The sequence below is a fragment of the Macrotis lagotis genome, chromosome 5, assembly GCF_037893015.1.
Source record: "Macrotis lagotis isolate mMagLag1 chromosome 5, bilby.v1.9.chrom.fasta, whole genome shotgun sequence".
Taxonomy (NCBI): domain Eukaryota; kingdom Metazoa; phylum Chordata; class Mammalia; order Peramelemorphia; family Peramelidae; genus Macrotis; species Macrotis lagotis.
The window spans coordinates 273,412,753-273,437,395 of NC_133662.1; the positions used below are offsets into that span (position 1 = coordinate 273,412,753).

Consider the following 24,643-nt stretch of genomic DNA (forward strand, 5'->3'; position numbering starts at 1 on the left):
AATTCTCAAGATTTATAAGTATTCTTACATCATAATCAATTTATGCCCATAGCTCCAAGTGTACTCCTTTTCACTGTCCTGATAGAAATATAATTCTCAAGAGTTAACAATTATTATCTTCCTGTGTTGGCATGGAAACATGTCTTAATGACTAAATTTTTTTTTCTTTCCATTATGTTTTTACACATTTGTGTCTTGTATTCGATGATCAAATTTTCTATTCAGTTCTGGATCTTTTTATCAGATAAGTCTGAAAGTTCTCTATTTCATTGAAAATTTATTTTTCCCTTGAAAGAATATGCTGAGTTTTGCAGGATAGTTAATTCTTAGTTGAAATCCTTTGCCCTCCAGAAAATCATATTCCAGGACCTCCAATTCTTTAAAGTTGAAGTTGCTAAATTCTATATAATCTTGACTGTGGTTCCTTGGAATTTGAATTATTTCTTTTTGGCTACTTGCAGTATTTTTCCCTTTAGCTGATAATTCTGAAGTTTGGCTAAATATTCCTTGGAGTTTTTATTTTGGTACAATTATGTTTAATATATGCCCATAATTGTCAGGTTGTGAAAGAAGAATCAGAACTAAAGGGATAAAAATTATGTGAAACTACTGGGTATATACCCTGAAGAGATGATGAAAAAAAGGTAAAAACATCACTTGTACAAAAATATTCCTAGCAGCGCTATTTGTGGTGGCAAAGAATTGGAAATCAAGTGAATGTCCTTCAATTGGGGAATGGCTGAACAAACTGTGGTATATGTATGTCATGGAACACTGTTGTTCTATTAGAAACCAGGAGGGATGGGAATTCTGGGAAGCCTGGAGGGATTTGCATGAACTGATGCTGAGTGAGAGGAGCAGAACCAGAAAAACACTGTACACCCTAACAGCAACATGGGAGCGATGATCAACCTTGATGGACTTGTTTGTTCCATCAGTGCAACCATCGGGGACAATTATGGGCTCTCTGTGATGGAGAATACCATCTGTATCCAGATAAAGAGCCATGGAGTTTGAACAAAGACCAGGGACTATTACCTTTAATTTAGAAAAAACAAACTGATATCTTATTGTCTGATCTTGCTATCCCTTATACTTTGTTTCTTCCTTAGGGATATGAGTTCTCTCTCATCACACTCAATTTGGATCAATGTACAACATGAAAACAAAGTAAACACTGACAAATTGCTTTCTGTGGGGGGGGGGGAGGAGTTAGATTGGGGGAAAAATTGTAAAACTCAAAATAAATAAAATCTTTAATTAAAGAATTTTATTATAATATATAATGGGAATGAATAGGGAGCTCTCAAACCAAAGGGGAGAAAAGGAATCACACTTAAGAATGCTCATGGTGGTGAATAATATTGTCCTGCCTAAAATAAAAGAGACAAGGAAGAGCTCTCAATCAATAGTCCTTTATTAAAGTATCTGTGGTTCCCTCTAATGAGGCGGAGCTCAGAGCTTCCTCATGGATGATCAACTATGATTGACTCAGCTCCTTTCAGCAGTTCAGTGATCAAGGACAATTCTAAAAGACTTCTGATGGAAAATGCTATCCACAGCCAGAGAAAAAACAATGGAGTCTGAATGCAGAGCAAAACTTACTATTTCACTTTTTTAAACTGTTTCTTTCACATGGTTTTTTTTGTTTGTTAATGAAATCTTTAATAATTAAAAACAATACACACTGGAGAGAAACCTTATGACTGTACTTACTACATGTGAGAAGACCTCCAGGCATAAATCACATCTTAATATACACCAGAGTATTCACACTGAAAAGATTTTTTATGAATGTAAAGATTGTGGGAAGGCTTTCACTAATAAGTTTATAATAAAAAATACAACAAAGTAGATCATAAATTAAAAATAGAAGACATGAGATAATAAGAGGTTTGTATCTCAGATAAAGAGCTTATTTCGGTGGTTATGAAGAATTAATATGAATATAGTGACTAAGACAGCAAAACGACCTAGTATTGTTTTTAATTATTAAAGATTTCATTAACAAACAAAAAAAAACATGTGAAAGAAACAGTTTAAAAAAGTGAAATAGTAAGTTTTGCTCTGCATTCAGACTCCATTGTTTTTTCTCTGGCTGTGGATAGCATTTTCCATCAGAAGTCTTTTAGAATTGTCCTTGATCACTGAACTGCTGAAAGGAGCTGAGTCAATCATAGTTGATCATCCATGAGGAAGCTCTGAGCTCCGCCTCATTAGAGGGAACCACAGATACTTTAATAAAGGACTATTGATTGAGAGCTCTTCCTTGTCTCTTTTATTTTAGGCAGGACAATATTATTCACCACCATGAGCATTCTTAAGTGTGATTCCTTTTCTCCCCTTTGGTTTGAGAGCTCCCTATTCATTCCCATTATAGTCCCCCCTCTCTTCTCTGGTACCTCTTCATCTGGAGATGATAAAGGGGTCATTATCTCTATTCACTCATCCTCCCTTCCCATTTAGGGAGTTCCCTGTGCATAACTATGCTCACCAAGCATGCCTGATCAACCCAGAGATGAGAGAGAAATGAGGAGTTGACTTCAGCTCTACTTGTTTCCTTTCACTTCTAGTTACTTCTTGTCCTTATCTCTTTGTGCATGGGCAGGTTTTCTTTTCTTTTTTTTAAATCATCCCTATAGGTTATTCTGCTTGTTAAAATAGTCATACCTCAGTCCTTATTGGCTCCAAAACTTGTCAAACCTGGTACAGCATTTTGACAAGAAAAAATGTTGCAGTACTCTGGGCTTGCTAGAAATTGTATGTCATGACGCTGCCCTGAAAGAGAGAATGCTTCATCCCTCATTTCATGCTTGCCACTTGGTGCTCCTCTCTCCTGATGAAACAGGTCTCCATGTCTGTCTCATGCATTGTCAGTGCTTGTGGGACACCAACAAATTAAGAGTGATACCACTGCTCTGTCACCTCTCTCTCACACAAGCACCTCTATGCTTCTGACTGCTCACTTCTCCTCCTCTGTCCTGAACTGATGAGAACCTCTGCCCCAGAAGGTGGGAGCCCTGAGGAATAGGGCATGGTTCCTGTCCTGGCAACCTGGCCTGGAAGGGAGCAAAGAATTTATAGAAGAGAACTATTATGAATGTAATGAATATGGGAAGTCCTCTTAACTCTTACATCAGAGAATTCACACTGGAGAGAAACCTTATGACTGTACTTACTACATGTGAGAAGACCTCCAGGCATAAATCACATCTTAATATACACCAGAGTATTCACACTGAAAAGATTTTTTATGAATGTAAAGATTGTGGGAAGGCTTTCACTAATAAGTCATACTTCACCATGTATCAGAGAATTCATCCTGGAGAAAAATCTTATGAATGTTGTGAATGTAGGAAGACATTCACCAGTAAGAAATACCTTACCATGTCTCACAGAGAAAAAAAACCTTATGAATATAGTGAATATTGGAAAGCCTTCAGCAGTAAAACACCATTTACAATGCATTAGAGAATTCATAATGGAGAGACGTCTTATGAATGTAGGAGGGCCTTCAAGAGTAAGGCACATATGTTTTATCATCAAAGAAGAAAAACCTTATAAATGTAAGGAGTGTGGGAAGGCCTTCATCCAAAACTCAAAACTTAGTCAACATCAGAGAATTCATACTGGGAGAAATCTTATGAATGTAAGTAGAGTGTGGGAAGGCTTTTACTTATAAAGAAGCAGGCCTTACTGTGCATCACAGAATTCATACTGGAGAAGGTGGATATGTTTTCACACAGAAATTATATCTTAATGGCAATCAGATAATTCATACTGGAGAGAAACCTTAAGAATGTAATGAATGTTGGAAGACCTTCTATAGGATGTGATATTTTACTGTGCAACAGAGAATTCATACTGGAGAGATCTCATATGGATGTAATGAATGTAGACAGAGGACTTTATGTCCATCAGTGAATTCTTATATGAGCAATTCCTCTTGAATGTAACAAGGGAAGACCATCACTACTTCAATTTTATTGAACATCAGAGAAATCATACTGGTGAGGATCCCTATGGATACGGAAAGACCTTCAGAACATTTATAGAAAACTTATGAATATAGGGAATATGGAAAGGTCTTCAGGAGAGACCAACATACTGTGTACTGAAAATTCATATTGGAAAGATTCTTTATGAATTTACAGAGTGTGCAAAGATTTTTCACTGCAACTCAGAACTCATTGGACATCACAACATTCACACAGTAGACAAACCTTATGAATACACTGTATGTGTGCAGACCTTCCTCCTCGCTTTAGAACTTACTCCACATTAGAGCATTGGTACTAGAGACAAAACTTATGAATATAATGAATGTAGAATTCCTTCAGACTGAGGCTTCAACTAACTCAAAATTATGATAGAATTTATTCTGGAGAGAAATTCTGAGTTATGTAATACTACAGAAAGGCATTTTGACTGAGGGCACTATTGTCCATCAGAGAATCTGTACTTTGTAGAATCTTTATGAATATAAGGAATTTGGGAGGGTTTGAAAATGTCTGATTCTGAGTCTTTATATGAAGTTCAAAGAGTCCCTATTTAGCTCCCATGGAAAAACATATTCCTCCCCTATGCAGAGTCCTCTTAAGGGGAGAAAGATTAATATTATCTTCCCATGGACCTTCTAGTATGGAGAGAATACAGCAGTTGAGTCAGAGGATACCAAGTGGCTGGTAGTATTGGGAGACTCTTGATGTTAACTTATGTGATATATACCTGTTGACTGTGCCAGAAGAAGGTACCATATTTTATGTTGTGTTCCTGATTTTTCTGGCTACTTCTGCTCATACTTCAATGTAGCCACTGAACCATAAAGATTTATAATCCCATTAAATTTTTAAAAGCCTAGTAAGGCTCTATGGTACATATTGCCACTATGTGATTTTGGCCCCAATGATCTGAATGTCAAAATGAAGCAATTCAGTACTAGTAAACAACAGGAATAACTATTATACTTTTAAGGTAATCACAGGCCTTGTGATATTATTAGGGATATATGACCAGAAGAATGGGATTCTCATTATAGTCAAAGGTTATGAACTGGGAGTTTTATTTCCTTTTTTTGGAGATTTTATTTGTTTTGAGTTTTGCAATGTCCCCTCTAATCTTGCTTCCATTCCCCCCAGCTCCCCACGGAGGGCAGTTTGCCAGTCTTTGCATTGTTTTCATGGTGTGCATTGATCTAATGTAAGGAGTGTGGGAAGGCCTTTTATAGTAAGTCATACTTTACCATGCATCAGAGAATTCATACTGGAGAATTCACAGTCATTGAATGTGATGGGAGAGAAGTCATACCCTTGGGGAGGAGAGATGAAGTATAGGAGATAGCAAAATTACATAGTGGGAGGGCGGGTTTTTTTCCTGAGTTGAAGGTAGTGGTCTTTGGTCTTTGTTCAGGCTCCACAGTTCTTTCTCTGGATGCAGCCAGTGTTCTCCACTGCAGATAGCCCAGGGATGTCCCTGGTTGTTGCACTGATGGAGTGAGTCCATCATGGATGGTGGTCACCCCCCCGTTGCTGTTGGGGTGTGCAGTGTTTTTCTAGTTCTGCTCCTCTTCCTCAGCATCAGTTCATGCAGATCCTTCCATGTTTTTCTGAATTCCCATCCCTCCTGCTTTCTTTTTGTTTTTGGTTAATATGACTTTATTTATACATTACTAAAATGTTCTTGTTTAAGAGTAAACATAATACCCCCTCCCCCACAAAAATATAGAACCTCATGAGAAATAAAGTAAAAAGAGAAAAAAAGAGTGATACCACTAAGCTTAAAAGGCAGTTAATAAGAGCTATCATCAAAAAGAAAAGAGGTTGTAACTAATTACTGATATCGCTCTTATGTTCAAGATACCAAGAATGACAATCTCCTGACTCTTCCAAAATGGTAACCCTTCTTCTCCTCCTCATACTCCACCTCACCACTATTCCATTATGCCAGGAACTCCACTCAGTAAAGGTAAAGTGAAGTTAAATTCGATTTTATTTTTATGTAATTAATATATTTTCTGTAATTATACATGTCTGTTTAGTTTTAAGGTTCTGTATTACAAAACAACCTCCTTACTTAATATTAGCCCAGTAAAATGAGAAACATTCCAAGAAACTTTTACCCATCATTTCTAATTACATTATTTCATATGAGAAAAATTCCTTTGGTATTTGATAGTTTTGACATTCATCAGGAGTTCTGGAACAAATTATTGACAAGTACCAAGTAATGAAGTACCATTGTAACTCCCAGATATGGAACAATTTATTCCATTAATGATTATTTTCTTAGTGATTTTTTGTTTTTTTAGTTTTTGCAAGGCAATGGGGTTAAGTGACTTGCTCAAGGCCACTCAGCTAGGTCATTATGAAGTCTCTGAGGGCAAATTTGACCTCAGGTCCTCCTGACTCCAGGGTCAGTGCTTTATCCACTGTGCCACCTAGCCGCCCCTCACTCTGGCTTTCATTGAAGGATCAGTTATAGCCCTGAGCCCAAGCCTCCTCTGGTTTGGTGCTTGCTATCTTTATTCAATATTTAAGTGTCCCCATTTGAGATTTTCTTGACATAGACACTATAGTGGTTTTCTATTTTTCTTCTCCAGCTCATTTTACAGATGAGGAAACTGAGACAGAGGTTGAAGTGACTTGCCCAGGGTTATACAGCTAGTACTGTAAGTGTTGGAGCCTGTATTTTCACTCAGAACTTCCTGATTCTAGGTGGAGAGTCTGTGTATTTTGTTGTTTCTTTAGCTAGCAAAACTGGTTTCTTGAGCATTGGGCTTGTTTAAATGTCTTGTGAATACTTAATGTGGAGTGATTAAAATGGTTTTTATTAAGATATCTTAATGGCACACCTCTCTCAAAATGAGAGAAGGGCGAGGAAATCCCAAAATGCTGGGTCTTTTATGCACTTTGAAAGGCTTTGTTCCTGCCTTCATGCCAATCATTGGCAGGGGTAGACCTGGCCTAATCTTAATTTTTGATCAGATTGAGGCTACCTGCTTTTAGGTGACAATATAGACAAACCCCAGTCTTTGTCATGTAAACTAACAATTCTCCCTTCACATTCTTGTGGAACCCAAACACCCCTATATTCCTCACAGGGCTCCCATCAGGGATTTGCTACTGCTGATTGAGGCAGGAATGCCCTGAGACCTCTCTTCCAGAGATCATCTGCTTTTGCTTAGCTTGGACCAGGCTGGCTTCTCCAGGCTCCTCTGCAATCTCTCCCAAGGTAGTCTTAGACTGTGAAAAAGGCTGCTCCTTTGTGGTAGGAGGTCTTCCTCAGCTGCTTTCAGAGTCAATCACTGTAGGTCTGGGCATTTGGAGCCTTTTTTTTTTGGTTCCTGCCAGTGAGAAGCCTTAACTGTGTTCTGTAGCTGTCTTTTTAAACTGACCTTGGGACCTAATTAGGGTTTGACTCACCTCATGTTTGGGCCTTAATAAAGAATAAAACTACATGTGTTAATCTCCAGAGTATGCCCTTTGTGAAAGAGATTAATTCCCTGGGCCTGTATCAGATCACCTAGTTAGGAAATAAGCTCTCTGTGTTCATTACAAATCCAAGAGAACAATGCTCAGGATGTGAGGAGGCTGTCCTCACAGAAAGAGACAAGAGAAGGATTCAGAAAGAGACACAGAGGTGATATCTTTGTAGAGCAGTTTCAGTTAGAGATATTGTGCAAATTCCTACGTACAGGCTGCTAAGGAGGTTAATGATTTTTTCCCATTTCCCAAATGGTGTAAGGTTTCATTTTCTTTCCCAGTTTCTTGTGAACATCATGGGATGGTCTCTATTACCTAAAAGTTTTGTTTGGTAAGTCCCAGAGAATAAAACTTCATGTTTAAACTATATTTTTCTGTTATGTTTGTTTTAATCCTCTATTTTTTGAAATACTTAACATTTTTTGAGTTTGTATCTAATAGGAAACAAATGGAGTTAGGTCAACTTGTGTTAACCCTCAGTTAGGTCTTAGAAAGAAAGAACAAACAGAAATTAGGTTAACATTCATGTGGATTAATTCTTCTAAACTCTGCAGGAAACTGCATATGCATATGCATGGGGGTGGGGGGGGGAGGGTCCAGTAAGGAACCATTTCCCAGAATGAGATCTCAGGACATATTTACAGCAAGTAGACAAAGGACCAAAAAATGATTGTCAGCAGCCAATAACATGTCACAGCATAGCTTATAGTGTCCTTTCCTGATGCACGATGTCTGCCTCATGTGTGACTGTCAGAGATCCCACTCCAGGGGAAGAAGAGTGCCTTCTCCTAACTCAACTGGGGGCATCCAGCCCTTATGCATCCATAAGTCACGAGATTCTCTCTCCCCTTTCCAGGATGTCTGTGCCATTCTGTGACTGTTGATACAATGGGGGTGTTAGAGTTGTTATCACATTTATTTTCCAAAGATGAAGCTGACATCTTTACACTCAGCTCCATAATTGTTATTACAGGGAGAGAAACAGACAAAAGTCTATTCTTTGTCTGGATCTAATAGGCTTGGTCACTGGGGATCTGGTGAAGAAGGAACCCTGACTCTACTCAGGTGTTTGATTGTTCTTTAAATCTTACTTCAGATTGTATGACACTGACTGTAAAAAATTATTCATTATAGTGTACCCTTAATAGAAGGTTTGGGTAAGGTGTTAAAGAGAACTTGAAACAGTGTTCCCCTTCTCCTCCTGTTTTCTCCAATTGTCATGTTAGAGCTAGACAGAACCTAGGAGTCCACTTAAGTCAATGCCCTGATTCTACAGAGAAGGAAATTGAGGCCCAAAGCAGTAATATCCCTTGCCCAAGATCCTAGTGGGAGACCCATTCACCTTTTAACAAGAATGAGGCTGAGTTATAGATCTTGTGAGACTAGAGCCCACAGCTTGAAGGCTCAGACTATGAGAGCTTCTTGTGTAAACCTACTCATAGTAGAGAGGAGGTAACCAACTCCAAGGTTAGTTTGCATGCAAGTGAGGTCAGAGGTGTTGGGGAGGGGAAGCAGCAGCCCCAGGTATCCAGACCCAGGAGGGGCAGCGATAGGAAGACCTCCCATCTTTCCAGATCCCAAGCTCTGCCTCTGATCCTCTCACTCACACCCACCCCAGAAAAATTTAAGCATTTGGGGGGGGGGGAAGTTATGTGGAAAAGAATAATTCCAAGGTTTGGGGAGCAGTGCCCTCCCTGGCACTGTCTAGTTCTTCACTCAAAGTAGAAAGTGCTGAGGCCCAGAGAGATAACAAGGAAGTTTTCCAAGTAGCGTGTAGTCTTTTTCCTAGCCTTCCCCAACAATGCCACCTTCCCCTCTGTCAGCTCCTCACAATCAGACTCCTTTGGAGCTAAGACCCAGGTAAGAATTAATGGGTCTCAAATTACCTGGGGTTATTCTATTGGGTGGGCCATCATTTCTCTCACTGGGGTGTTTCTGCTGCTTTTTCATCTTTATGAATAACCTCCAGATCCCTTTCTATCCTTGATCTTGGGAGCTTCCACAAAACAGGTGTGGAGGGTCCAATTCTCCTGTCCACCCTTACTTCTGCTCACTGCATCTGATTATTTGGAAATGATCTGAGGGGGCAGTTCTCCTGCCAAACAATCCATACCCTAAAATATTCACTTGCTCAGTCTTTCCATCTCTGATGCCCGTCTCCTTCTCTGGACTCTACATTCCAAGCAAATGGCATCCTCACCACTCCTGAAGCACACCATCCTCTTCTTCCATCATGAGTTGGCACAGCTTGAGTACCATCCTCTTCACTTCTGCTCCTCAGAATTCTAGTCTTCTAAGACTGCCATCACAGTCACTGTGAAGCTCTTCTTGAATGCCCCTCCATGCCTGACAAACAATCATAAGAGCTGACATGCCTGGTACTTTCAGGGGTGTGAGGCACTTTGTATGATATCCTGGGGGATTCAAATAGTCTGACCTGGTAAGTAAACCAGGTTTGGGTGTGGGAAGTTCTTGGATGGGAGACCCAGGAATCCTTACTACTAGTGGGTGCCTCTGAAGGCTGGGTCTGGAGCCAAAGGGTCCAGGCTCAAACTTGGGGGCAAACTGTAGGCCACTGGATAAGCAGATGAGGAGGAATAGATGTGGGCCTTGGGTCTGGGATGGGTTACAGGGGCTCTGCATGGACTCATGACTTTTTTTCTTTCTAGCAGGCATAGTTCAATTTATTCCTTGTTCATAAAAAACAAATCTATGTGGTTGCCACAGCAGTTGCTGGATATTCTGAACAGACAAGTGAGTATGAATCTTCACAAGATGATCCGTGAATTCCTGATAGGGAGACTTAGTGAACACAGTCTCCTTCCACAAGTCTGGGATTAGGTAGCTTTATGTTTTAGAGATGGCATCAAAGGTAGCTTTAGCAAAGTTGCCCAGAGTTGCAGTACAGCCTCTTGCAGAAGTGTAGCAGTCATCAATTCCAGCCATCATTAGGAGTTTCTTAGGCACAGGAGCAGAAACAATGCCAGTACTCCTAGGGGTGGGGATCAGACACACCAGAACCAATCAACATTGCCAAGTGACCTTGCAGGGAATGCACCGTGTGAGGTTTGCCAATCTTGTTCCCCCAGTAGCCACGTCATCTCAAAGGAATGATGGAAAATTTGGCCATAATGATAGCACCATGAATAGCTGTGGCCACTTCCTTGGAACACTTGACACTCAGACCAACATGGCCATTGTAGTCACCAATAGCCACAAAAGCCTTGAACCTGGTAGCTCTCTAGTTTGTTTCTGAACAGGCATGATCTTCAGAACCTCATCTTTCAATGAAGGTGCCAGGAAGAAATCTATGATCTCAGACTCCTTGAGAGGAAGGGAGAAAAGATAAATCTCTTCCAAAGACTTGATCTTCATGTCCTTGACTAGGTGGCCCAGCTTAGTGATAGGAACCCACTCCTTGTCTTCAGCCTTTCCTCTCTGGACCCTGCAGCCGTGGCCTCAACCACAACCCAGCCCCCTGCCTTGGTCTCCACTGCCAAAGCCACCTCAGCCTCCGACTCCTGGGCCCCCAGGGGACTCCTGCTCCTCCTGCAGCACCAGTGTCATCTGCCATTTGGTGTTCACTGGAAGTAGAAGCTGGCCCATGACTTCTTGCCAGGACTGGGTTACTTCTATATACATCACAAGAGTGGGGGAACTTTCTAGCCTCAGGTGTCTTATCCACCAGACCCTGTTGCCTCCTTCATCTCTTCCAACTCTCAGCTCTTGTCCCCTGTAACTGGTGTGAAGAGAGAGCAACCTTCCCATTCTCCATGTAGGATATGGGGTTCCCTCAGGATGGAAGGGCCAGAGAGAGTCAAAGAGGATCTAGATTTTCTCTACTCTTCAACTCAGTTCAGTAAGCAATAATTCGAGTCAACAAGCACTGATCAAACACCTAATATATGCCTAGCTCTGCTAAGCACTAAGAAAGAGAGGGTTCTTGCCTTCAAGCAGCTTCCATTTTAAAAGGTCCCAAAGGTACCAATGGTAAATCTTGTGAAGGGAGAGCAAGATCCAGCAACTCCTGAAGGAATCAAGAATGAGGTTTTCTCCCAAATCTCCTGTCCTGAGCCCTCTTCTCCTCTGCACCCTGCCCCTTGGAAACCTCATCAGCTATCAACGTTTTTGAATGTCTAATAGAAAGAAAAATATAACTAAATTATGGAACTGAACAAAGCTGGAGAACCTAGACTTAAAAGACTGATGACATGGGATAGTAATATTATATATATATATATATATATATATATATATATATATATATATATATATATATATATATATATAAAATATTATCTAAATGGGATAGTAATATTATACACACACACACACACACACACACACACACACATATATTTCTCAACACCACGTGGAATAAAAAAAGATCATGTACTCATATAGATATTGCAAACCAATGTAAAAAAGCAGAAATGAGTTAATATATCTTTTATAGAGCTTCAAAAAATAAAAATAGAAATTGGTTCAGGGATCTTAACAAAAGATACAGACCTAAATGAAGACTTAACAATGAAATTAATGAGTCAAAGAACAAAACATGATAATGATTAACAACTATGTAAAAGAAATGATAATGATGAAACAGCATAACATAATTCTGGGAATATAGCCATAACAGATCTCAGGGGCAAATCAAAACATACCTGAACAAAATAGAGAGGATTGATGAGCTGAATCTACATTTTAAAAAATTAGAAAATAAGCAAACTTAAAATAAGTACATAAGAGGAAATAGAAGTTAGAAGGGAAAGAAATTGGTAACCCCCCAAATGGCATAGAAATGATAAAACTAAAAGATGGTTCTTTGGGGAAAAAATTAATAAAATTAATCAACCTGTAGCTAATCAAATGAGCAAAGTAAAATCACAGCAAAACCAGAAAAAATAAAAAGCTAAATCAGAACATATCATGCATATCTTTATGTTAACAAAACAGGGGATACAAAACAAAGAGGAATGCTTTCAAAAACATAAAACAGTCAAACTATCAGAAAGATTAAATCTGGTCTCAGAGAGCTGGCTAGCTATGTGATCCTGGGCAAGTCACTTAACAGTATCTGCTTTAGCTTTTTTCCTCTGTATAATGAGCTGGAGAAGAAAATTGCAAAATCACTCCAGTATCTGCCAAGAAAATCCCAAAAAGGGTCACAAAGAGTCAGACATGATTGAAAAAATGACTAAACAACAACAAAAATTTGCTGATATGACTATTTACTTAGAAAGAACTAGGGAATCAACAAAGATATTGAGACAGCAGCTTCAGTAAATTGCAGGCTACAAAATAAATTCTCAAAAACCAATATCATTTTTACATAACAAAAGAACAATAACAGAAAGGAAAATCAAATTCCAAATATCTATAAAATGCACAAAATATCTGGGGATCAACCCACCAAAATACACAAAAGATTTGTACAGATTCAATTACAAATGTTCCCTAATGAAATAAAGATCAACTTATTTAGTTGGGGGAATATTCAGTGCTCATGGCTAGGCTGTGCTAATATAATAAAAATGAAAATATTACCAAAATGAATCTATATTTTTAATCATAATATTTAAGTTTAATCTGCATTATCAACATTCTCTCTATTAGTTTCTGTCTACTTGAACAATAAAGGAAGACCTAATTTGTAACACTGTAAGTTGTAAATGCTCACAATGTAAACTTAAGTATTTCATAAGATAGTCTGAACTGACTTTAAGAAACATTTGAATAAACTTTTTCATTTTTAACTTAGAAGCAATGACAGAACTGGGAAAAGTTTAAGGGAACCAACACAAAAGGAAAAATGCTAACTCTCAAAAGAGGGGGCATTTGAATGGAAACAAAATTGTAAATTTAAATAATATTTTATAAAAATATATAACTTCCTAGTAAACAAAGCAGGTATCAGAGCAAAAAATAATGATACCCTAAGATTAGGATCCAGATCCATCACTATATTTCTTAACCAGTACCAAACTGTTTTGATTATATTGCTTTATAATAATTAGCAACACTGTTAAAATAGAATTCCTCACATTCAGTTACTCACAAACCAAAAACAAACCCTTATATTTACAAATCATTTTGTTCAGTCATTTCTCAAACAAATCATTTCCCCAAGTTTCTGCTACCACAAAATTGTTGATATGAATTGAATATTGCTTGCCAAATGTGTGATACTCTATGTGATAGTGCCTACTTAATTCTAGATCAAAAAAGTATGATCCATTCTGATTATCTTCTCCTCAAAAAGATCAACCCCTTTATGTAATATCATCTATCCCATTTTCTCCAGAAGATTCTATCAGTGACCTCCCAGTTGCTGGTTCTTTGTCTCTATTCCTTTGCAATGAATCACCACAATAAATTTATTTTGGTAATACAATTAACCCTAATTTTTGTAGAAAGAATATGTATTAGGCAATTTATCTAAAGGCTCCATTCACCATTTCTGATAGTCCAGACCAAAACACCCATCTGGGGCAATCACTTCACCAAATGTATTGTCTCATTTTATTATGTTTTGAAGGAAGGAACTATTCTGCTCCCTCTAATTATATCCACATAATTTAGCACAGCATTTGGCAAATAATTAGGGCTTAATAAATGCTTATTAATTTATTGGGAAATGAAATTAATATCATTAGTAAAACATTGACATCCAAATGTATCTTAAACTGTATAAAAGTTCATATGTAAGTTAACATATGTAGAAACAAATATTTTAGCTGTTTCTACAGGCTGGGAAAAAATTCTGCATCTGCATGAATGTAACAATCCTTTTTAATTTCTAAAAATTGTATAGATATATTTTTAAACAAAGAAACAGACTTCTAACAGATGGGTTTATCATATTTCTCTCTCAAGGAAGAACTGTTTATTGTTTCACAGTTTTTATCATTTATCACATATTCCATTCATAATTTCTCTGTGGTATAGATTCTGTCTATACCACACAAGGAAGGCCTTCCCATATTCACTACAATTGTAGAATATCAAGATAAATGCACTGATTTCAGGCAAGCTCTTAATTCTGTACATTTGCTAAAGTTATTTCTTATAGTCAAGATATCTCCTTTGGTATTAATTCTGGCATTCTATGAGGAAGGCAAAATTGAAGCAGCTCAAAGGCAATGTGGCATCCATAAGTTTAAAGTACCCACCCCAAGTGCTGCTCACATGGACTATTTGTGCCCAACCTGTGGTAGAACAGTCCAAGTTCATATTACTCTGATCAGTTACAGTAGGACACACTGCAATTTGTCTCAAATTTAGTGATGCCATTTTAATTTTCTTTGACAATGAAGGACAAGAACCAACCAACCAACCAATTCTGGCATATCAAGATAGCAGTGCAATCACAGGGAAGACTTTCCAAATTCATAAAATTTCTCTCCAGAATGAATCTTCTGCTATTAGATTATTATACATTCTAAAAGACTCTCCCAGTTCTTTTACATTTTTTACATTTCTCTGAAGTGAATACTCTTAAAGACAAGAAAGTTCTGCATTTTGGAAAAAGGACTTTCCTTGTTCCTGTTTTCTCCATTATGACATTCATGATGTATCAACTCAAGGAACAAAGCATCTCCACACAATCAATTCATTTATAAAGCTATACTCAGATTCATTAAAGTCTTTTTTCACTCCAATTTCACTGTAAATATGTTTATAAGATTTCTCTTCAAAATGACACCACTGATGTGGAATAGCTGTATGTCCAGACTGTTGAGTAGAATTTCTTCTATATGAATTTCATAATGTTGAGCAAGTTATATCTTCACTTGGAAGGCCTTCCAATATTCATTACTTTTATAAGGCTCCTTAGCAGTATGAATTTTCTGGTGAAGAATAAAGAGATCTCTAATACAGAAGACTTCCCAAACTCTTTATATTAATAAGGTTTTTACTGCCATATATATTAAACTGATGTACAGGTAGAAGGCCTCTATGGCTGAATCTCTTGACATTGATTATATTCATAAAATTTCTTACCAATATGAAATCTCTAATGTAAATTATCAGATTGAAAACTTTTAATACAGTGATTGCATACATAATCTTATTCTCCAGTAGGAATTCTCTGCTGCAGGGAAATCTCTATGCCCAGGCTGAAGGACACCTCACAGAAGTGATTTATAAAATATTTCTCTACTATGAAGATTCTCATGTTAGACATTATTTTTTAGATGAGAAGTCTTTTCATATTCATAAGGTTTCTTTCCAGTATAACTGTCTGATGTTGAGTGGTTTTCTCATACACAGATATAAACACATATACACTCTCTCTCTCTCTCTCTCTCTCTCTCACACACACACACACACACACACACACACACACTTTTAACACTGATTCCTCTCATAAGCTTTATCTTCAGAATGAAAGTCCTGTTGCTGGCTGAGTTGAGCGTTCTCTTCAATGGCCTTCCTATATTGATTACATTGATGAGATCTCTCTCTAATATGAACTTTCCCATGCTTAATAAGATGCTCACTTTGGCTGAAGATTTCCCCACATTCATGACATTTAAAAGGTTTCTCTCCAGTACGAATTCTCTGATGTCGGATAAGGATTCTATTGATGAGGAAAGACCGACTTCCCACATTGATTACATTCATAAGGTTTTTCTCCAATATGAATTCTTTCATGTTGAGCAAGATTGACTTTCTGACCAAAAGTCTTCCCACACTGATTACATTTATAAGGTTTCTCCCCGATATGAATTCTCTGGTGTCGGGTAAGATGTGTTCTCTGAAAAAAGGCCTTCTTACATTGATTGCCTTCAAAAGATTCCTCATCAGTATGAATTCTTTGATGCTGGGCAAAGTATATGCTCTGGTAGAAAGTCTTCTCACACCGATGACATTTATAAGGTTTCTCTCCAGTATGGGTTCTTTCATGTTCAGTAAGTTGCCCTCTATGGCAAAATGTCTTCCAACAATGATTACATTTGTAAGGTTTCTCTTCAGTATGCATTCTCTGATGTTGGATAAACTGTGCGCTCAGTTGGAAGGTCTTCCCACAGGGATTGCAATAAAAAGGTCTATCTCCAGTATGAATTCTTTGATGCTGGGTAAGCTGTGAGCTCAAACGGAAGACCTTCATACAGTGATAGCATTCATAAGGTTTCTCTCCATTATGAATTCTTTGATGTTGGGTAAGCTCTTTCTTCATATGGAAGGTCTTTCCACACTGATTACATTCAAAAGGTTTTTCTCCAGTGTGAATCCTCTGATGTTGAGTAAGTGATTGCCTTGTAGAAAAGGTCTTCCCACAGCAGTTACATTCAAAAGGTTTCTCACCAGTATGAGTTCTTTGATGTTGGGAAAGGTGTGTGCTCCGGTGGAAGGTCTTCTCACACTGATCACATTTATAAGGTTTCTCTCCAGTATGAGTTCTTTCATGTTCAGTAAGTTGCCCTTTCTGGCGAAAGGCCTTCCAACAATGATTACATTTGTAAGGTTTCTCTCCAGTATGAATTCTCTGATGTTGGGAAAGATGTGTGCTCTGGTGAAAGGTCTTCTCACACTGATCACATTTATACGGTTTCTCTCCAGTGTGAATTCTTTGATGCTGAGTAAGTGATTGCCTTGCAGAAAAGGTCTTCCCACATTGATTACATTCATAAGGTTTCTCACCAGTATGAATTCTTTGATGCTGGGAAAGATGTGTGCTCCGGTGGAAAGTCTTCTCACACTGATCACATTTATATGGTTTCTCTCCAGTATGGGTTCTCTCATGTTCAGTAACTTGCCCTCTCTGGCGAAAGGTCTTACAACAATGATTACATTTATAAGGCTTCTCTCCAGTATGAATTCTCTGATGTTGGGAAAGATGTGTACTCTGGTGGAAGGTTTTCTCACACTGATCACATTTATAAGGTTTCTCTCCAGTATGAATTCTCTGATGTTGAGTGAGTACTCGTCTCATGGAAAAGGCTTTCCCACAGTGATTACATTTGAAAGGTTTCTCACCAGTATGAACTCTTTGATGCCGGGAGAGGTATGTGCTCCGGTGAAAGGTCTTTTCACATTGATCACACTTGTAAGGTTTCTCTCCAGTATGGGTTCTCTCATGCTCAGTAAGTTGTCCTCTCTGGGAGAAGGCCTTCCAACAATGATTACATTTGTATGGTTTCTCTACATTATTCATTTTCTTAAGATGAGTAACTTCTGAGCTCTGGGAGAAGGCTTTCTCACATTCACTGCATTTATAGGTTATCTTTCCAATACAAATTCTGCAAGGATTTAGTTCTCTACTCTCAAAAAAAATCTTCCCACAGTCATTACATTTGTAAGGTTTCTTCTCAGTGGAAATCCTCTCATGGGAAGTAAGGGATGAAATGTGACTGAAAGGCATCTTACATTCATCATATTCATAAGGTTTACCTCCAGCGTGGATTCTCTGATGTTGAATAAATTGCATATTCTCTGAAAAAGTCCCCTCAAAGATGATGCATTTAGGGTTTTGTTCTTCAATATTTACTGTCTGATGGCAATTAATAAAGAGGTCAAAGTTTATTTCTTTCCCACACTCCTTATTCTCATTAATTTTCTCTCCAGGATATAATCTAAGGTGCTCAATAAAGTCTGATTGAGAAGTGGAAGATTTCCCACATTCATTACACTGAGAAAATATCTTCTTTGAGCATATTTTTTTACATTTATTTGAGTCTGCAGGTGGAAAGAAGAAGCTCTTTCTCTGTGTAGCCCATTTATGGAGGTTCTTTCCCAGAAATATTTTATACTGTGAAAAATCTTTTGGTTTTAGTCTAGCATTTTGACTGTATTTAGTACATTCATAAACTCTTACTTCACTGAGGGTTTTTGTCTGAGTGATCACTTGCTGAGAATTTTTCAACTCAATGGTCTCATGCCCCCCTAATCTGTCATCATTTTCACAATCTTCCTTTAAGTTGGATAGGTAGAAAACATTCCCTATATGTCTATTGGGTCCTAACTGCTCCATCAGAAAGTCCAGTTTTGCACTTGACTCCTTGTTTTCAGGCCTAGTCTCCAAATCTGAAAGAAATTAAAAAAATAATGTAAACATCCTTTGATACCACCTGTTATACTTAACTAGTTCTACTTCTACTCTTAAAACAACAATTTCACCAAACTTTAGGGAAAAGAACAAAAACAATGTCTGTTGAGACAGACATTATTTATGGTCTATAAAATGGTCTCACAATGATATTCTCAGCAACCATGTGAGGGAGAATAGCTATTTAGACTCCTACAAGTAACCTGAGATTGCAAACAATGGAGTGGTTTGGAACTGGTCACACAGAGTAGATAGGTCTCTTTATTACTAAGCTCCTTTCTGTGACTTCCTCATCATGGAATCAGCTCATGGTACCAGAAATCATTAGGGGCTAGATGACCATCAATCAGGGAGGACCTAGTAAGGGAATCCTTCATTCAAATGTGTCTAGAAGCAGAAGAAGGGATTAGACTTGTCATCAGCTCCACTGAGATTGTCTCTGACATTTGGCTAGACACTAGGGAACTCAATATATGATCTTCAAAGGCATATTAGCAGGCTATCAGTATGTGCTCCTGGAGATAAGGATCAAAGTCTAATATTATAGACCCTGGATGAAGATGGAGATGATGAACTGAGGTGAGGCTGTGGGTGTGATGATGACTTCTGGTCAATCAGCTCCTAGTGCCTTGCTTCCTTACTTGCCCAGGATTTATTTTGTCTTATACCCTAGGAAGTGCCAAGCTCTGGGCTGAGCTGGGAGAAAGGGATAAAAAAGCAAACCATCTCTGTCCTCAGGGGCCAGGGGAGGGGAATAGCATGCACACGTACACACCCACATATTTATATATTAAAAAACAAATTCTCTAAGAATGTGCATGTGTGTAAGCACAGAAACACATAATTTGTATGGATATGCAAAAAGAGACTGGGGAGACAGCTCCCCTAAGGGCAGGGAGGGTTTTATTTTCAAAAATTCACAAAATTCCTTGAAGAAAATGGTATTAAATATGTAAATTACTTTGAGAAGTATTTCCTCTTAGGAAGCAGTGAGATAAAAGATGGACAGAGTTCTGATCTGAATTCAAATCTGGTCTCAGAAACTTATTGTGGGTTATGTGGGTTAGTCTTTTACCACCTGCTAGCCTCGGTTTCTTCAATTCAGAAGTTAAGTGAGGATTAAATATTTGAAAACTGTTTAGCCCAGGGTGACAGTACAAATGCTTGTCTCCTTCTGTTCTTCCTTCTTTTCACTTCATTCATCTGGCCCATCCTGAACATTTCATTTCCCTCAATTGTTTCATTTTATTTCATGAATAATCATTTTATAATTGCCCACATACGAGATTTAGGACTTCTTGAGCTGAATCATTTCTGACTATCCTAAAAGAAGTTTCTTCTTTTTAATGCTTTGCTGATCTTCTTCTAGTAAAGAATAACGATGATGATGATTGCAATTTGGAATGGGACAACCCTGTTGATTTTACCTAGAGTCTCTGTGAAAACTTAGCTGTCTTTGAGGTAAAGCATCATGTCATCTCTAAGTGATCTGGCCTTATGATTTTTGATATGAAGTCATCTAGTCACCTCTTTTTTGTTTTTGGCAGATATCTAGGGTTTCAATTTGCCTCTGAAAAGTGCTCTGTCATCATCCTCTAGGTGTGGATAAGTGAGTGAGGAAAGAAGCTTTTATGAACCCTCTACTATGTGCCATACAAAAGAAAGACAAAAGGTTGTCCCTGCCCTCAGGGTGCTACAGTCGTATGAGGGAGTCAACATGCAAACAGGAGACTAGACAGGGTCAAGGGAAAATCATCTTAGAAGGAAGAATGAAGGAGCTTCCCATAGAAGAGGGACTTCTCAGCATTCCTCCCTTGAAGGAAGCTGAGGATACAAATGAAGAGGGGATTAGAGTTGGGAGATGGAGAATCTTGTCCAAAGAACAGCCAGGAGAAAGGAGGGTAAAAGAAAAGTGGAAAGTTGGGGGCTATTTATGTTGTTTCTAACCCCAAAAGTTTAATAAATCTTTTTTTCTCTTGCGGTTTTATGGAATGACATTATTTCTTTTTGTCCAAGGCTAGAGAAAGATGAGAGAGAAGATGGAGAAATATCACCTCCTTGGGAAATTAAGAGATCCTGGGCAATTAGGTCAAGGCCTGTTTCAGTCAAGTGATGAAGTCAGAAGTCAAAGTGCAGGGAGTTTAGCAGAGAACAGGCTGAAAAGAAGTGGAGCACCCAGTATAAAGAGAAGTTTCTTGAAGAGGAGGAGAGATACAGGGCAACAGTTAAAAGGATGGTAGGCTTAGTCCAGAGAGGGTGAGAACATGGTTGGGTCAGCTCAGGTTTTCATCCAGCCTGGACATGGGACAGTGATGGGGGAGATGGGTAAGACCAAGGATAGAGAAGAAGTGGAAAAGAAGGGGAGGACACGGGAGTTGGGGGTGCTTAAAGAAGTATCAACATGGACATAGAAATCCCTTAGTATGAGGGCAGGAGGCTCTATGTCCCATCCAAGGGCCAACAGCCAGACCTGGGACATTGGAGGAGAGAGAGTGAAATGGTATGAACAGTAAGAAGGACAAGTGGGAAGGGGTCAGATTCCTAAGAGTGCTCAAAGCCAAATAGAAAAACTGAGCTGGGCAAGAAGAAGGAGGAGGACTGCTGAGGAGGATGGACAGATACAGGACACATCTTGATTTGGCATTGGGGTTGGTGGTCATGCCAGTGGTTTGGATGCTATCCCTGCTTCTGTCTGCCTGGCTGACCTGGACAAGTCCCTACCCTCTCTGGTGCTACATGGAGTTAGAACAGGGGGCCCATACTCTACATCTGGAGTCCCAGGACTCTCCTCTGAGGCTCATGCTGGGGTGCCAGGCAACGACCCTCCCTTGGCTGATACAGGCTTGAGTAGCTGAGCAGAGGCTCCTGATCAACCCTAGGGAAGGGGCTGCTCTGACTGACCAGTGCCTGGGGATTGGTCCCTCACTCACCTGTAGAGCTTCTCCCTGCGACTCTCCTCTCTGGGATCCAAGGAGCCTCTCCTCGCTCCAGCTGGTGGATCACCTGGGGTTTAGATATGGCCAGTCCTGCTTAAAGGAAGTGGAAGCCTTGGGTAAAAATGCAGACAAGAAAGGTTCCAACCAAGCCTTGCTCCCTGAGAATCTCCCTCTGAAGACATGAAACTGAGTAGGAGAGGAAGCAAAGATTAAAATAATAAGAAGAAAACCACCAAAACCAAAACCGAGATGGCATTTGGTGTAGGACAGCCCCAAAAAGAGGCAGAACTTGGGAGAATTCCAGTGGAGAATAAAGCCAGAGGACATGTTGTTTGGATTCTGCCTGCTCAGCCCTCCCTTATATCCTCAGACCTTCACTCATCAGTCACCATATCAGACCCACACATAGACCACAAGGACCAGCCTAGAGCACATGTCTGATGGATTACTCCCCATCTGAAGAAGGTCCAGAAGCTGCCTAGTACCTCTGGGATGAAAGGAGAACCCACTCCTTCATGCCTAACACCCCTGATATCCTCCATTCCCGCCAACCCAACCCCTTCAGTCTCCAGACAATCCCTAGACATGACCTGTCACCTGCTGGGCCCCAGTCTCAACTGCTCTCTCTCTCCCCTCCCCCAGGGCTGGCAGAGTCCCCAGTTCCCTAGAGGCTCAGCTCAAGAGTCCTCTGTTATTAAAGGAGTGTTAACTTGTTCCCCTGAAAAGGGAAAGTAAGCTCCTGGAAGGCAGAATTCTTTTCTCTCTGGGTCTGGCAAATAGGAGGTACCTAATGTATGCTTTGTGAGTAAGGGAGTGAGCCCTCTGGCCCAAGAAGAGGACTTCTTGGTCCCTGAAGTTTCAAAGACTTTTTCCAAGGAGGGAAGCCCAGCCTGAGTCCATCCAGGGGCAAGTCATTCTCACCCAGACAGAGCAGGTTCTGGTAGGTCTCCAGCATCACATCCCGGTACAGCTCCTTCTGAGAAGGGTTCAGGGAAGTCCACTGCTCCTGCGTGAAGACCACTGCTACATCTTGGAAAGTCACTACCTCCTGAAACAACAAATGCCTTTGTTTGGACTTGTCCAGGGACCAACACTCAAATGGACCTGGGAGTAAAGGGCCCAGAAAGAGGGGAAAGAGGGAGGGATTTTCAGGGTTCTGACCTCCCTGAAATCCATCAAGCAATGGAAATAATACAGTAAGAGCTTCTGAATTGTGACTTATCTCCTGTGACACTGGACAAATCACCTCAGCTCCTGGGCCTCAGTTTCTCCTCTGTGGGCCTTGTAAGAGATGTTTGCCATGGACTGGGCTGGATGTGATTAGCACACAAGCCTCAGGAGGTCCCTAGCAGCCCTGGGGGAATCCCTCTGATCTCTGACCCTCTTCTGAGTTTCCCTGATATCCCAGAAGCAGGGCCTCCAGACCCTCATCAAGATTCCCCCACCTTTCTCCCAGCCAAGGACCATGGCTGCCATATGGCTGCCACAGCCCTCAGCTGACTGGATGACTCTGCCCTTGGAGACCATCCATGGCTTCTCTGACCACAGGTTCTGGTTTTCTGAAACCTGGGATGTGGTTTGACATGGATGCCAACTGCCTTCCAAAGCACTAGGTTTAGTCCATTCTTGGACCAAGAGGCCCTTGATTCCTGCATGGGGGAAGGTATTCCTACCATTGGTTTGTCTTCAGTAGAATAGGAGTGGTCTTGCTTGGGACCCCAGTTAGTTGTGATGAAGAGCTTCAGGATACAAGGGGAAGACTTGAAGCTATTCGTTGTGAAAGTCTGCTTCTGCCTCCCTCACAGCACAAAGCTTAGTGGGGAGCCCACAGGAACCCCAAAGTCCTCAACAAGGACTGAAGTGACCCCTGGGTGCAGAAGGGAGGGACTCAAGACCAGGAAAAGGTGTTCCCTAAATTGTTCCTACTTGGGGAGGAAGATTGTGTGGACTGCCGGGGCAATCAGAGGTGCAGGTGGAGTCACTGAAAGGGGACTCTGACCCACTGTGCATCTAAGACTCAGCTAAATCCAGGATGCGCTCCCCCAGCTCTGGGGCCACTCACCTGGCAGACCCTGGCTGTCAGGAGTATGGGGGCCATTCCTGAGTCCACAGAGCTCAATCTTCATAGGGAAACTGGACAGGGAGCTGGACAGAAAGGCATGTGGGGGGGAGAAGTAAACCATGAGCAGGGCTGGTCCTGCTAGTGGTTGGGAAGCTAGATAGCCCCCCTCCCCAAGAGCCCCTTCCCTATACCTAATGCAGAGCTGGGTAGGCAGGACTGAGGAGAAACAAGTTGTGAATGGAGATAATCCTGTTGGAAATGGAACATGCCCTAAAAGACCCCCCCACCCCCTCCTCCTGGGACAGTTGGGCTAGCAGGACTGGGGGAGGTTTGGGGCTGGTCACCTCTGGTGACCCCTCGCTCCCCTCCTCTTGTGGAAGTTAGACAGAGCTGGTCACAAGGGCTGGAGAAACCTCAAGGAGGCTCTTCCTATTCCTCGGGGGCAGGCAGAGGGCTGGGAGGAGCCGGACTCAAGCAGAGCCGGCCTGTGGAAGGGGAGAGGGGGAGCGGCGGGGGGCGACCCCCAGCCCTGGGGTGCCCTATGCCCGTGACCACCTCCCAGCAGGAGGGCCGCCTGCCCTCCGGGAGCCCCCAGGCCCGTCCCAGCCCACTTGGGGGCGGCTCGCGGGCAGGAGCCAGGGCCGGGGGCTCCCGCTGCCCGCAGGCTTCGCTGGTCTCGGGCATCGCGGCAGCCGCACTCCGGGGGGCCCCGTGGTGCCAGAGAGGGACACGGGGGGCCGGTGCCCGGGAAACGGGGCCCCTTGGGCCCCCCAGCAGCCGCGACACCCGCTCTAGGAGGCCGGGCTGCCCGGGCGGATGGACCCCCAGACTGCGGAGGCGGGGTCCCCCCGGGGGCTCCGGCCCCCACGAGCGGGAGGGGGCGCCCTTGGGCTGGGGGCGTCTGGCGGGGGGGGGGCGCCGGGCGGGGGGCCGCCCTTGGGCTGGGGGCGTCTGGGGGGGGGGCGCCTGACCGCGACCCGGAGCGGCCTCGGCTCGGGAGGGCCGAGACCCCCCGAACCCAGCCCGGGACGGAAATGACGTCAGGAGGCCCGCCCCCGCAGCGCCGCCCGCGGAGCCGTTTCCGTGACAACCGGCCGGAGCGCTTCCGGGG

The 24,643-nt window shown here is 41.2% G+C and overlaps 1 protein-coding gene and 1 pseudogene across 1 annotated transcript; both read right to left on the reverse strand.

The window, feature by feature from the left end:
* Window positions 1-10,191: 10,191 nt before the first annotated feature.
* Window positions 10,192-11,055, reverse strand: LOC141490243 (small ribosomal subunit protein uS5 pseudogene; annotated as a pseudogene).
* A 1,285-nt stretch (window positions 11,056-12,340) lies between these two features.
* On the reverse strand, window positions 12,341-24,325 carry LOC141489189 (uncharacterized). Its single transcript, XM_074189969.1, is given in 6 exon segments — window positions 12,341-16,082; window positions 16,084-18,512; window positions 21,465-21,560; window positions 22,392-22,518; window positions 23,533-23,615; window positions 23,724-24,325. Coding segments are annotated over 5 exon segments (2,937 nt in total). The 5' UTR covers window positions 23,569-23,615; window positions 23,724-24,325; the 3' UTR covers window positions 12,341-15,833.
* Window positions 24,326-24,643: the final 318 nt, after the last annotated feature.